Genomic DNA, 11,708 nt, shown 5'->3' on the forward strand with positions numbered 1-11,708 from the left:
TAGAAACAAATGTTGAAAGGGATTAATGTCAAGATACCGCTTGTGAAGCTCACATGCCTCTATCGGGTAGCTGAGATTGTTGAGGGTGAATCCTGATGTCTCTTTCTTGGGGAGGAAGACGCATTAAGCAGGAAACACCAAAGCCAGCACCCCCTTCTATGCCCTGCTGACAGCAGACCCTAAATTCTCACGATCTCCCACAGATTCTGTCCCTTGGAAGCCACTGAGCCCTCAGTGACAGATGAGGGTGTTCAGCATTTCACAAACTAGGACCAAGCCAGGCCTCCTGAGCCCGCACCTTCAGGGGACTGATTGCATTTTAAGCACCATCTTGTGTGGATCTGCTCTGAGCATGAGGGTTAAAATGTCGACAGCCACATGGAGCCATCTACACCAGTTCTCCACCCCCAGCTTCCACAAATGGAGCTGAACCACTGTTAGCAGGGGTGAGAGACTTTAGAGGAAAAAGGCTTGTGCAGACACAGTATTCCTGAGCTATGCCTACGAGCCTGATCCAATGCCTATTGAAGTCAACAGTTTTTCCATGGCTTCAATGCATTTTGGATCAGGCCCTAAGTGAGGGGAGTAGTATCAGGCTCTAGATCGGTCTTGCATTGGTACAGTGCATGGTTATCACAGTGCAAGGTTGTCCCTATAGGTGCTGGATTGCATTGGATGAAATATTGTTTTGAGTTTTAGAGAGACAAATGTTACCTGCTTGTGTGGCATTCTAATAAGTTGGATGCATGCGATTTGTTGTTAAATACAGTACTGCAATTGTGCTACCATTTCAGTTTCGTGCTTTTCTTTTGTTTTTACTGTATATGTTACATGCCTTTAAAAAGCATTTATACCAACTGGCTGATTACATCAAATCCCTGCCAACAACTGATGTAAACCTCAGAAATGTGAGGATTTTTTACATCACGGATATTATGTACTATGGGACTGATTCTTTCAAAACTGTAAATCAGAAGAAACTTCACTGAAGTTAATGGGGTTTCTCCAGATTTAAACCAATGTATAAGAGCACATTTTGGCCCACTGACCTTCACTGGATTACTCTGCTGAAGAACCTTAAATGGGTGTAATTCCTTTGACTCCAGTTACTCCAGGGTCTGAATTTGGCTGCATGGGCTTGATCCTACTTCCACTGCATTGTAAACAACAGCTCGACATGGGTCAGCCCTGCTCCAATTAACTTTGCAAGCAATTACTATATATTAACCAACCTAAGCTGAAAATGAGCAATTTACTGTCTAAAACCAGCAAAAGCTTCAGTCCACCTTTCACAATTACCCATCAGGAGGTTGTAAATCAAACCACACACTTCTCCTTTGCGCTGAAAGCAACATTGTTTTCTTGGCACAGAGGAAAGCGTTAATGAGTCCCTGTATCTTTTGTCCCAACCAGTGTCCCTAACCATTTAAAAAAGTAAAATAAAATAAAATCTGTTGATGAACAAACAAGCAAAAATCTAACTGTAAATATTTTATTCCCCAAAATGTTGTTCAGTTTGAAAAGTTTCATTCATACACTACAATTAAAAAAAAAAAAAAAGGGAAGGGAATGGGGGTGGGTGAAAGGATGGGCAAAATAAACTTCCCCAAATTTCAAACACATTATAAATAAGTACAACTCCAGAGCATAATTTACAAATATAAAATCCCACAGAAATGTATTTACAGAGTAGTACATTACATACAAATATGTATAAAAATATTCACTGTGTTTATTCTCTTGCTAAAAGCTGGATGGCTAGATTGTGTGTCTTTGGTACTAAGCTTAAGTAAAACGATTATTTTACAAAATAAAGCCCTGATTCTTCAATATACAAAGCACAGGCAGACTGACGAACCTGCATGGAGCTGCTCTGTATCTAGAGGGGTTCTGTGTGGGCACAGAATCTGCCCGGGCATTGTACACGGCAGGATCGAGGCCTAAAACAATTACCTAAACAGGCAATCACTGACACAGGGATTTTTACAAGGCACTTCATTAGAAATCTCTTCATTTTTTTTCTCTTCCAAGACCAAAGCACTTGTAAACAGAGGTTCACAAATAAATGACCAACAGTCAATACTCCCTGCTATATGTCTATATTTGGTCCTTGCTGATTTCTCTTTGCAGTTATTTTTTTAACTCTACATTCAAGATAAAAAACCTCTGAAGTCACTAATCCAGTTCTGATTCGCATTTGCAGCATTTCGTGGCAAACAGGCATCCTGTGTGGATCAGTGATTTTGCAGGGATGAGTAGGAGAAATACTCCACATTGTGTGTGTACGCATATATTTAATAGATTGTAAGTTTTTCTTCCTGGGAAAACATAAAACATACTGCAAGTGTCCTGCTTCAGATGCAGTTTGCAAAAGCATGTGGTCTTCCTTCTTGCTGAATGAACCTCCCTGTCTGGTTCCCTTGAGTTGCATTCCATGCCCTACACCTCAGTGCCATCCCGGGCGTAGATGAGGCTGTTGACTGTGAAGTTGTAGTAATGGTTGTATTGGGCGCCCTGGCTGCTGCTGCTGCTGCTGGGGTGGAAGGAGCTGTAATAGGCAGCAGTGGGTCCCGGAACTCGCTGCAGCTGGTCTGGTGGGAGCACGTCCTGGGAGGAGCTGCTGGAGGAGGCGGTGAAGGTGCCACCGCTCATCTGCCCAGCGGGGAAGTTCCGATGGTGCGCCAGGCGGCTCCCTCCACTGCTCAGTGAGCTCATGCCACTGAAGAAGGTGCTCAGGCAGCCAGGGGTGGCTGAGATGATGCCTGGAGAAGAGGAGCTTTTCGGATGGTCCCTGGCAGGTGATAGTTCCAGCTCGGGGGAGGGGCTGTTTCCACAGGGCTTGCCTGCAGCCGCCGGGATGGGACGCCCTTCCTCAGCCTTCAGCGCCCCCCCGGAGGACACCACGGTGGGGGTGTTAGGCTCGGAGCGGCGCTTGCGCTTGCGCCGGAAATTCCCATTGTCAAACATCTTCTCACAGTTTGGGTCTAAGGTCCAGTAGTTCCCCTTCCCTGAAGGAGACAGAGAAAGAGTCAAGACAGGGAACTCCTCCAACAGATGCCCTGCACCCTCTGAGCAGGATCTGCACCCTCCTTCTACCCCTGTCTCCCCCCATATTTGCACAATCTGCACCCACCAAACACCCACTCCAGACTTGCTGACCAGAGCGGATTCTCCTCTGGCACTGGTACAATTTAACTGACTTAGGTACAGGAATTCAGAATCTGCCCGACAGACCATGCACCCGGAATCAATCTTGCAGCCACTTAGCAGGATCAGAACCGCCCCTTGGAGCCTACAGGCCCTCCCCAAATGGAGTAAAAGGGCCCTGCAGTCAGAACTTCTAACGCTTCCCATACTACACCCGTGTCATTTAAGTGTGCGTGATGGCCACCATCTTGGCCAATGCACCACGGATTGAACTGGGGACCTCAAGCGCTAAAAGCACAAACTGCTTCATCTTAAGCTGGCTGGGGCTGTAACAGCCTCATCTCCTCTGTGGATCAGGCACAGAGGGACGCGTAACCCACACTCACCCGTTGGCACCCTAATCCCAGGGAGACCTGCATTGCAGTGTATGCCTGCACTTACTCTTTCATCCTGATACAGCTCAGCTGGGGTAGGATGAAATAGAGGGGTACATTAGCAATGCTGGACATGTGTGGGGCCATCTCGCCCAGGTTGTGGTTCAGGGGAGATTACGGGGGAGGGAGCGTCTACTGGCAGGATCCTTTTCAGGGCTGCACATGTGCCAGGGGGATTGGGGTGCATATACATAAATACAGCACACCCACGGCGGCCCCCTTGCTGTCTGGGCACAGTCATGCACACACCATGCCACAGATTTCTGTGCAGGGAAGGTCCTGAATCCCTTTGCCCCAAGGGGGCCCTTGTGCAGAATCTGCACTGGCATTAAACCCTTTCCCTGAGCAGGTCATGCACCCCCCACTCCACCTGGCTACGTCACTAATGTACCCCCCCACACACACCACACACAAGGGCCTCTGCACCCAATGCACATGTCTGAGCCACACCATCCTGCAGGGTAGGCGGGACCCTGCATCTCTAAAATACCCCCACACCCAGAGAGCAGACTGGAGGTACACCCTGGGGCTGGGACACATAGACTCGGCGCTAAGAGCCCCACCCCTTGCCCTAGAGGGCAGGCACCTCATCACGGGCATCCATCCCCGGAAGGGCCCTGCCCTGCTAGGAAGTGAACCTGGGGCCCTGGATCCAGCTGCTCCCTTTTGGGGCCAATATCCCACCCCCGGCCCCCATCACAGGATCTGCCCCTCGGTGCCCCTCCGGCCCAGGTGACAGTAGAGAGTGTCCCCAGCTGGGCGGAGCAGCCGCGGTGGGGGCCGTCCGACACCCCGGCTTACACCGTCCATCGCACCCCCTCTCTGCAGCCCCCCGCCTGCACGGAGCTCTGCCCGGCCCGCCCCACCTGCCGGTCCCTGCCCGTACCCTGGGTGCAGGCGCCCCTTGCCCCGCGCGGCTCCCCCGCCCAGGCTGGCTCAGTGGGACCGACCGGGATCCACATCCCGGGGTCCCGTCTCCCTGGCCAAGCTCCCCTGGGATCGGCGCGGGGCTCGCACCGCTCCCGGGGTCCCCAGCTCCGAGCCGGCCGGGGGCCGCTAGCGGGTGTTCCAGCGCAGGGGCTCCTGGCGTCCGCGACCCACCCGCTCCCTGCCCTACCCCTCCGGTGTCCCGGCGGGGGCCCGGTACAGAGCCGTGCAAGGGGTGGGTGCTGCTTCTTGGTCGGGTCCCCTCTCCGCTCGGGGCTGGCCGGGCTGGGCCTGACCGCAGAGCTGCTTGCACGGCAGCGGCGGGTCCTATCCTGTATGGAGCTCCCCTCGGGTCCCCCTGGGTTCCTCTCCTCACCCCAGCCCCTCGGTCCGTTTAACCTCCCCGCCCCCAGCATCCTGGGTATCCCCTATCCCTCTGCCACCGGGCTTGTGGGCACCCCTCCATCCAACACCCCCCTGCCTCCTGGGCACCGCTCCATCCAACACCCCCCTCTGCCACCGGGCTTGTGGGCACCCCCACATCCAACACCCCCCGGGGCTTCTGGGCACCCCTCCATCCAACATCCCCCTCTGCCACCGGGCTTGTGGGCACCCCTCCATCCAACACCCCCCTGCCTCCTGAGCACCCCTCCATCCAACACCCCCCTGCCTCCTGGGCACCCCTCCATCCAACACCCCCCCTCTGCCACCGGGCTTGTGGGCACCCCCACATCCAACACCCCCCTCTGCCACCGGGCTTCTGGGCACCCCCCCATCCAACATCCCCCTCTGCCACCGGGCTTCTGGGCACCCCTCCATCCAACACCCCCCTGCCTCCTGGGCACCCCTCCATCCAACACCCCCCCTCTGCCACCGGGCTTGTGGGCACCCCCACATCCAACACCCCCCTCTGCCACCGGGCTTCTGGGCACCCCCCCATCCAACATCCCCCTCTGCCACCGGGCTTCTGGGCACCCCCCCATCCAACATCCCCCTCTGCCACCGGGCTTCTGGGCACCCCCCCATCCAACATCCCCCTCTGCCACCGGGCTTCTGGGCACCCCTCCATCCAACACCCCCCCTCTGCCACCGGGCTTGTGGGCACCCCCACATCCAACACCCCCCTCTGCCACCGGGCTTGTGGGCACCCCTCCATCCAACATCCCCCTCTGCCACCGGGCTTGTGGGCACCCCCCCATCCAACACCCCCGGGCCTCCTGGGCACCCCTCCATCCAACACCCCCTTCTGCCACCAGCCTCCTGGGCACCCCTATCCCTCTGCTCCCGGGCACCACCCCAGCCCCACTCCTCTCCAGCCCCCTGGGGACCCCCGTGCCTCTGACCCCCGCCCCCGGTCCGCTCAACCTCCCACTCCCCGGCGCTCACCCGGGTCGTCCTCGTCGCGGGGCACCTTGCGGAAGCAGTCGTTGAGGCTGAGGTTGTGGCGGATGCTGTTCTGCCAGCCGGCCTTGCTGCGCTTGTAGAAGGGGAAGTTCTCGGCCACGTACTGGTAGATGTGGCTCAGCGTGAGCTTGCGGCCGGGCGCGCTCTGGATGGCCATGGCGATCAGCGCCGAGTAGGAGTAGGGCGGCCGCACCAGGCGCAGCAGCTCCTCCTGCCCGGCCAGGCTCAGCCAGCTCAGCTCGGCCGCCGCGGGCGAGGGCGAGCCGGGCGCGGCGGGGGCGCCCCCCAGCTGGCCGCCCCGCGAGCAGCCGTAGGAGGCGGGCGGCAGGAAGGGGGCGGCCGGCCCGGGGGCGCCCTGCAGGTACGGGGCCGGGCCGCTGACGCCCCACAGGTAGCCGGCGTTGGCCGGCGCCCCGTAGTCGCCCAGGGCGTAGGCGGCCGGCCGCTGCCCCGAGGCGGCGCCGGGCGGCGGGTACACGCTGAAGGTCTCGCCGCAGTACACGGCCATCTCGGGCGCCTCCCGGGCCCGGCGGGGCTGCGGGCTGGCGGGGGAGCTGGGCTGCAAGTCACCGGCGCTCATGGTCCCGGGCCATGCGGGGCGGCCGGCTGCGCTGCCCCCTCCCTCCGTGCCGACAAGCTCCTTATAGCGCCTTAATCTCTGCCCAGCCTCCCCGCCCGGGGCCAGGGCTGGGCGAGCAGGGGCCGCGTTTCTCGCCGCAGCCAGTGGGAGGGTCCCTTCCGGGGGCGGGCGGGAGGCAGGCCACGCGGGGCTGGGTAGATCCTCCACCCCCGCCCCCCCCAAAGAAAGAAAGAAAGAAAAGAAGGCAGCTCCTCCCCACCGGGAGGCGACCTGTCTGTCTGTCTGTCTGTCTCCTGCCCCCCTCCCCGCCGGGAGGCGATGTCTGTCTGTCTGTCTGTCTCCTGCCCCCCTCCCCATTGGGAGGCGACCTGTCTGTCTGTCTGCTGCCCCCCTCCCCACCGGGAGGCGATGTCTGTCTGTCTGTCTGTCTCTCTCTCTCCTGCCCCCTCCCCACCGGGAGGCGATGTCTGTCTGTCTGTCTCCTGCCCCCCTCCCCACCGGGAGGCGATGTCTGTCTGTGTCTCCTGCCCCCCTCCCGCTCCGAGCTGTCTGCCACTTGCAGGCCAGACGGGAGTTTGGGGGCGGGGGGAGGCTGGAGGAGGAAGAGAAGCTCGTCCGGGGATACTGGAGTTCTCCCGACCGGCCGTCCGCTCTGGGGACCATCGCTCAGCCCGCCCTGCCGGGATGATGCGAGCGAGCCGGGACAGAAGTGGTGTTGAGTCTATCGCCGGTCACATCCCCGCCCCCGCCCCGTCCCGGCTCCGTGCAAGGGACTTGGGCACTGCTGCCGCGGCAACCCACTGCGCCTCCGGGAGGCGCAGCGCTGAGAGCCCGAGCCAAAGCCCCCGGTACGAGTCGACACGAGTTTCCCCGTTGGCTTCCCCGGGTTTGGATCAGGCCTGTGACTGTGGGCTTCAGACTCCCCCAGCTCCCGGATTAAGGGAGTCGGGAGCTGCTCCCATGCGCGCGAACGAAAAAAACGCCATCGAAATCGATTTTTAACCCGGTTCTAGTTAGGTGTATGCGGGAGAAATCCATTCGTTTTTATTTTATTTTATTTTTTGTGCAAAGTTTAGGATACTTGAAAAAGATCCTACTATTTTATTCATTTTGAAACAGGTCGTGGTTTTGTTTTTCTCCTTCTCTTTGGGAATCGCCAAGGAAAGGATCGTTTCAGATATTTGCATCCGCCAAAAAAAGAAAAATCCCACTTTAAACTAACTTTAAAAACTTTAAAATGAACGGTTTCAGAGTAACAGCCGTGTTAGTCTGTATTCGCAAAAAGAAAAGGAGTATTTGTGGCACCTTAGAGACTAACCAATTTATTTGAGCATGAGCTTTCATGAGCTACAGCTCGCTGTAGCTGACGAAAGCTCATGCTCAAATAAATTGGTTAGTCTCTCAGGTGCCACAAGTACTCCTTTTCTTTTTTTAAAATGAAGGTGGCGTTTATTTGAAAGCCGCCCCGGCTTAGTGAATTTCCAAGGTCACACCAACTGTATCTCCAACTGTGAGATGGGCACTCAGATCTTTAAAAAATCATAATTATAATAATTGTAAAAAAATCCCCACGTGAAGATCAAATTTGTTATATTTTAAGTCCCTTTCCATGCAAGAAAATGCCCTCTTGTCTGCTCACTCGGACATACCGTGTGCATATTTATTCACTGATATCTATGTATCGTTTCTAAAATAACCCCCATAAAATAATAAAAATACTTTAAAGGCTGTTCAAAGAAGACCCCTAAGCTTCGTACATAAACAAAGCAGATTTGTTAACATCAAATAATGGACCTCATTTAAAAATGGATTAAACGAGTAACAACGTGGAATAATCGGGGTTCCACATTCTGCGCTAAATTATGTGCAACCCTATTAAAATCCAGCAACGGACTGGAATTTGAAAGCAGCATGTGGCTAACTTGCATATTTTGTGTAATTTAACAGGGGTAGATCACACTTAAATAACTTTGGGTAAGAAATTACCTGAAATGAAAGAAACGAAACTGCTCTGCTTTCGTGTGTATTTCAAGAGGAAAAAGAACAGGAGGACTTGTGGCACCTTAGAGACTAAATTGGTTAGTCTCTAAGGTGCCACAAGTCCTCCTTTTCTTTTTGCGGTTACAGACTAACACGGCTGCTACTCTGAAACGTTGTAAGAAGAAACGCCTTGCAAGTTTTCCTTAGACATACACAAGTGATGTCCAAATACAAGTTTAATTTTGGCTACTATGGAGGCCAAATATTTGTCCTTTGCGACGTTTTGTTTTCGAAGCGATCTTCGATTAAAATCAACGCTTCTCTGGGTGTATGGACACGCCTGGGTATACAGGTTTGTAAACACGAAAGCAGCAGGGAAATGAACCCAGAGAAACCCTACTCTTTAGGATAAAATGCTTTCATTTTCATACGATGATACAAACGAATACAATCGATAGCAGCTTTCTTAGACGAATGTAGATCATCTCTGTTAATCGCTTTCAAGATGTAAATCGTTTTCTAAAGCCTAATTATTATTATTTAATCACGTTTGCTGTTGATAAAATGTGTAAAAACACTGACATCAATCGAAAGCGCGCTCTACACAGCTATTAGGGCTGCACAGTTAGAGACTAAATTGACATCTAGGAGGGGAAAAAAATCCCCAAATAAATCTGTCATAAAATGCCTTTGCTTCATTTGCTGTCGATAAAGTATTTCTAGAAACATTAAGGCAAAGTGTCAGACACGCTTGACAGTGCTGGCGCAAACCCCCGAATTGTTATTCACAGTGTATCGAACAGGGAACGTAACAACTCCGACAGAGTTATCGATTTGTTTAAAACCCTTTTTGATCATAATATTCTCCCCGGTAGCTGCCGTGAAATAGGAGCCCGGTGTTTCCTTTTCTCATTGTGCCCTGCGTTGTGCATTTTTCCTTGCGGAAAAGAATTGGCTGCTGACATTTATTTTTTTAGTCCAAGCCCCAACCGAAATGCGATGACTTGTTTCATGGTTTGCATTGTCTGAGTCTGGCTCTTACTCTTCTTCAGTGTTCCTTATTTATAACAGCCCCACAACTATTGTGCTAGAAACTGACACATTAAAAGTTGAAGTAGACGATAGGGAAATTATTTAAAAAAAAAAAAATCCAGACAAGTTTCTGGCTCAATCCTGGCATAGTAGGGACGTCTGATGAACAAGAAGAGGCTGGATTTTAAAAGCAAGTTCCTTCCGTGTTTGAAGATCTCAGTTGATAGATGTAGTCTGTAAAATTACAGCGAATCTGTGTTTATCCGTTAGTTCAAAAAGTCTGTGATCATCCCGCTAGGAAGAAAATCATTACATCGCTTTACAAATTCTGCTTCGGGGTCTTGTTTTATTTGGGAAATTGCAGAGCCACCTACAGGAATATCCCGGCTATTGCAACGTAGGACTGAGAAAGGATAGTCTCCTGAAAGGAATGTAAAAAGAACAGGAGTACTTGAGAGGAACACATTTATTAGAGCATAAGCTTTCATGGGCTACAGCCCACTTCATCGGATGCATAGAATGGAAGATATAGTAAGACGATATTTATATATACATACAGAGAAGTTGGAAGTTGCCATACAAACTGTAAGGGCTAATTTGTTAAGATGAGCTATTACCAGCAGGAGGAAAAAACTTTTGTAGTGATAATCAAGATGGCCCATTTCTCTTTTAAGTTTTCCTTAGTTAATTTCTGGATCAAAGGACTGGGCTAAAAATTAGTGCCTATTTAGATCTAGCAAAGAATATGAGTTTTTAAAATCATCCTTGTTTAACTAAACAATATGAAATGGAAAACAAATAAAAAACTTTATAACATTATGAAATTGCTTTTATGTCACCTAAATTAAACACCTATTTTCCATACAGATAGTGGAAGTGATTGAAACCTTTATAGTGTGTGGACTTGAAAATACTTTTATTTTATCTGTTCTTGTTATAGCTTTAGGATAGAATGTACTAAATTAGTATATTATATAGGTAGATTGTCACCACATAATAAAGATATTACTGCTTTTAATTTTTGCCAAAACAAATCCTTATCTAGAATAAAAAATTAAAGGATCCAGAATTTTCATCCCCATTTGTTAGCATCCTTATTCTTTCTATTTTTAAGACTGGCCTGAGAGAAGTTCATACCGTTGAAATATATGAAGGAATGAGGTAAGTGAGGTATTGAAATACAAAAATAAAAACATCTTCAACATAACAGTCTGAATAAAGGTTTGATGAAGTGGGTTATAGCCCACGAAAACATGCCCAAACAAGTGTGAATAAAATTAACAAAAGCAAGGAGATACAGAGTTAAGGTTTTAAAAGTACCCACAAGCCACTGTGTTGCACCAAAGCATTTTTATGACATTTATCCCATGAGGAGTCTCATTAAATATTAGTAATTGTGTTATGGAGGCCTTGATAAATAGTGGTTAGAGCACTGGACTGAAACTCAGGAGACCTGGGTTTCACCTTTGGCTCTGCTATTGGCCAGCTGGGTGACTTTGCACAAGTCACTTCACTGTTCGGTGCCTCAGTTTCCCCCTCTGTAAAATGGGGATAATGCTATTGACCTTTGTAAAGTGCTTTGAGATCTACAGATGAAAAGTGCGATATAAGAGCTAGGTATTATTATTGTATTGTATTGATGGCATCATTCATTTTTTGGCACTGTATTTTTTTTTATTCTTGTTTGTAGTTCATATTACACTGCTTGCTAGGTGCTGTATTGACTAGTAGGAAGACAATGTCTTGGCTTCAAAGGGCTTATGATCTAAGGACCTGTCCCTCCAGACATTTGGATGCATGCTTAATTTTACATATGTGAATAGTGCATTGAGGTCACCGGGGGTATGTCTACACTGCAATTACAAACCCGTGGTTGGCTTGTGCCAGCTGACTTGGGCTCAGGCGAAGGGGCTGTTTAAGTACAATGTAGACGTTTGGCTCAGGCTGACCCCCGAGCTCTGGGACCCTCCCACCTTGCAGGGTCCTGGAGCTTGGGCTACAGCCCAAGCCTGAACATCTAGAGCGCAATTAAACAGCCCCTTTGCCTGAGCTGAGTCAGCTGGCATGCGCCAGCCAAGGGTTTTTAATTGCAGTGTAGACATACCTTACACAACTAAAGTTAAGCATGTGAGTACGTGTTTGCAGGATTGGGATCTGACCTCTCAGTCCTGTATGTGGTGCACTGGGGTGGACTACTGCACAGG

General features: G+C 51.0%; 1 protein-coding gene across 1 annotated transcript; it reads right to left on the reverse strand.

The window, feature by feature from the left end:
* Positions 1-743: 743 nt before the first annotated feature.
* On the reverse strand, positions 744-6,567 carry FOXI3 (forkhead box I3). Its single transcript, XM_037898310.2, has 2 exons — positions 5,895-6,567; positions 744-3,008 (listed from the first exon to the last, which is right to left on the reverse strand). Exons 1-2 carry the CDS (start codon positions 6,490-6,492, stop codon positions 2,440-2,442), a joined length of 1,167 nt encoding a protein of 388 aa, XP_037754238.1. The 5' UTR covers positions 6,493-6,567; the 3' UTR covers positions 744-2,439.
* Between the last annotated feature and the right edge of the window lie 5,141 nt (positions 6,568-11,708).

This window comes from Chelonia mydas, chromosome 4 (assembly GCF_015237465.2).
Source record: "Chelonia mydas isolate rCheMyd1 chromosome 4, rCheMyd1.pri.v2, whole genome shotgun sequence".
NCBI classification, from domain to species: Eukaryota; Metazoa; Chordata; order Testudines; family Cheloniidae; genus Chelonia; species Chelonia mydas.

What these genes read in the sequence shown, in the direction of transcription:
- FOXI3 (XM_037898310.2), bottom strand. Translation starts at nt 6,492, where the DNA reads ATGAGCGCCGGTGACTTGCAGCCCAGCTCCCCCGCCAGCCCGCAGCCC. An exon ending in CCGCGACGAGGACGACCCGG is followed by an intron (nt 3,009 to 5,894) that starts GTGAGCGCCGGG and finishes TGTCTCCTTCAG; the next exon opens with GGAAGGGGAACTACTGGACC.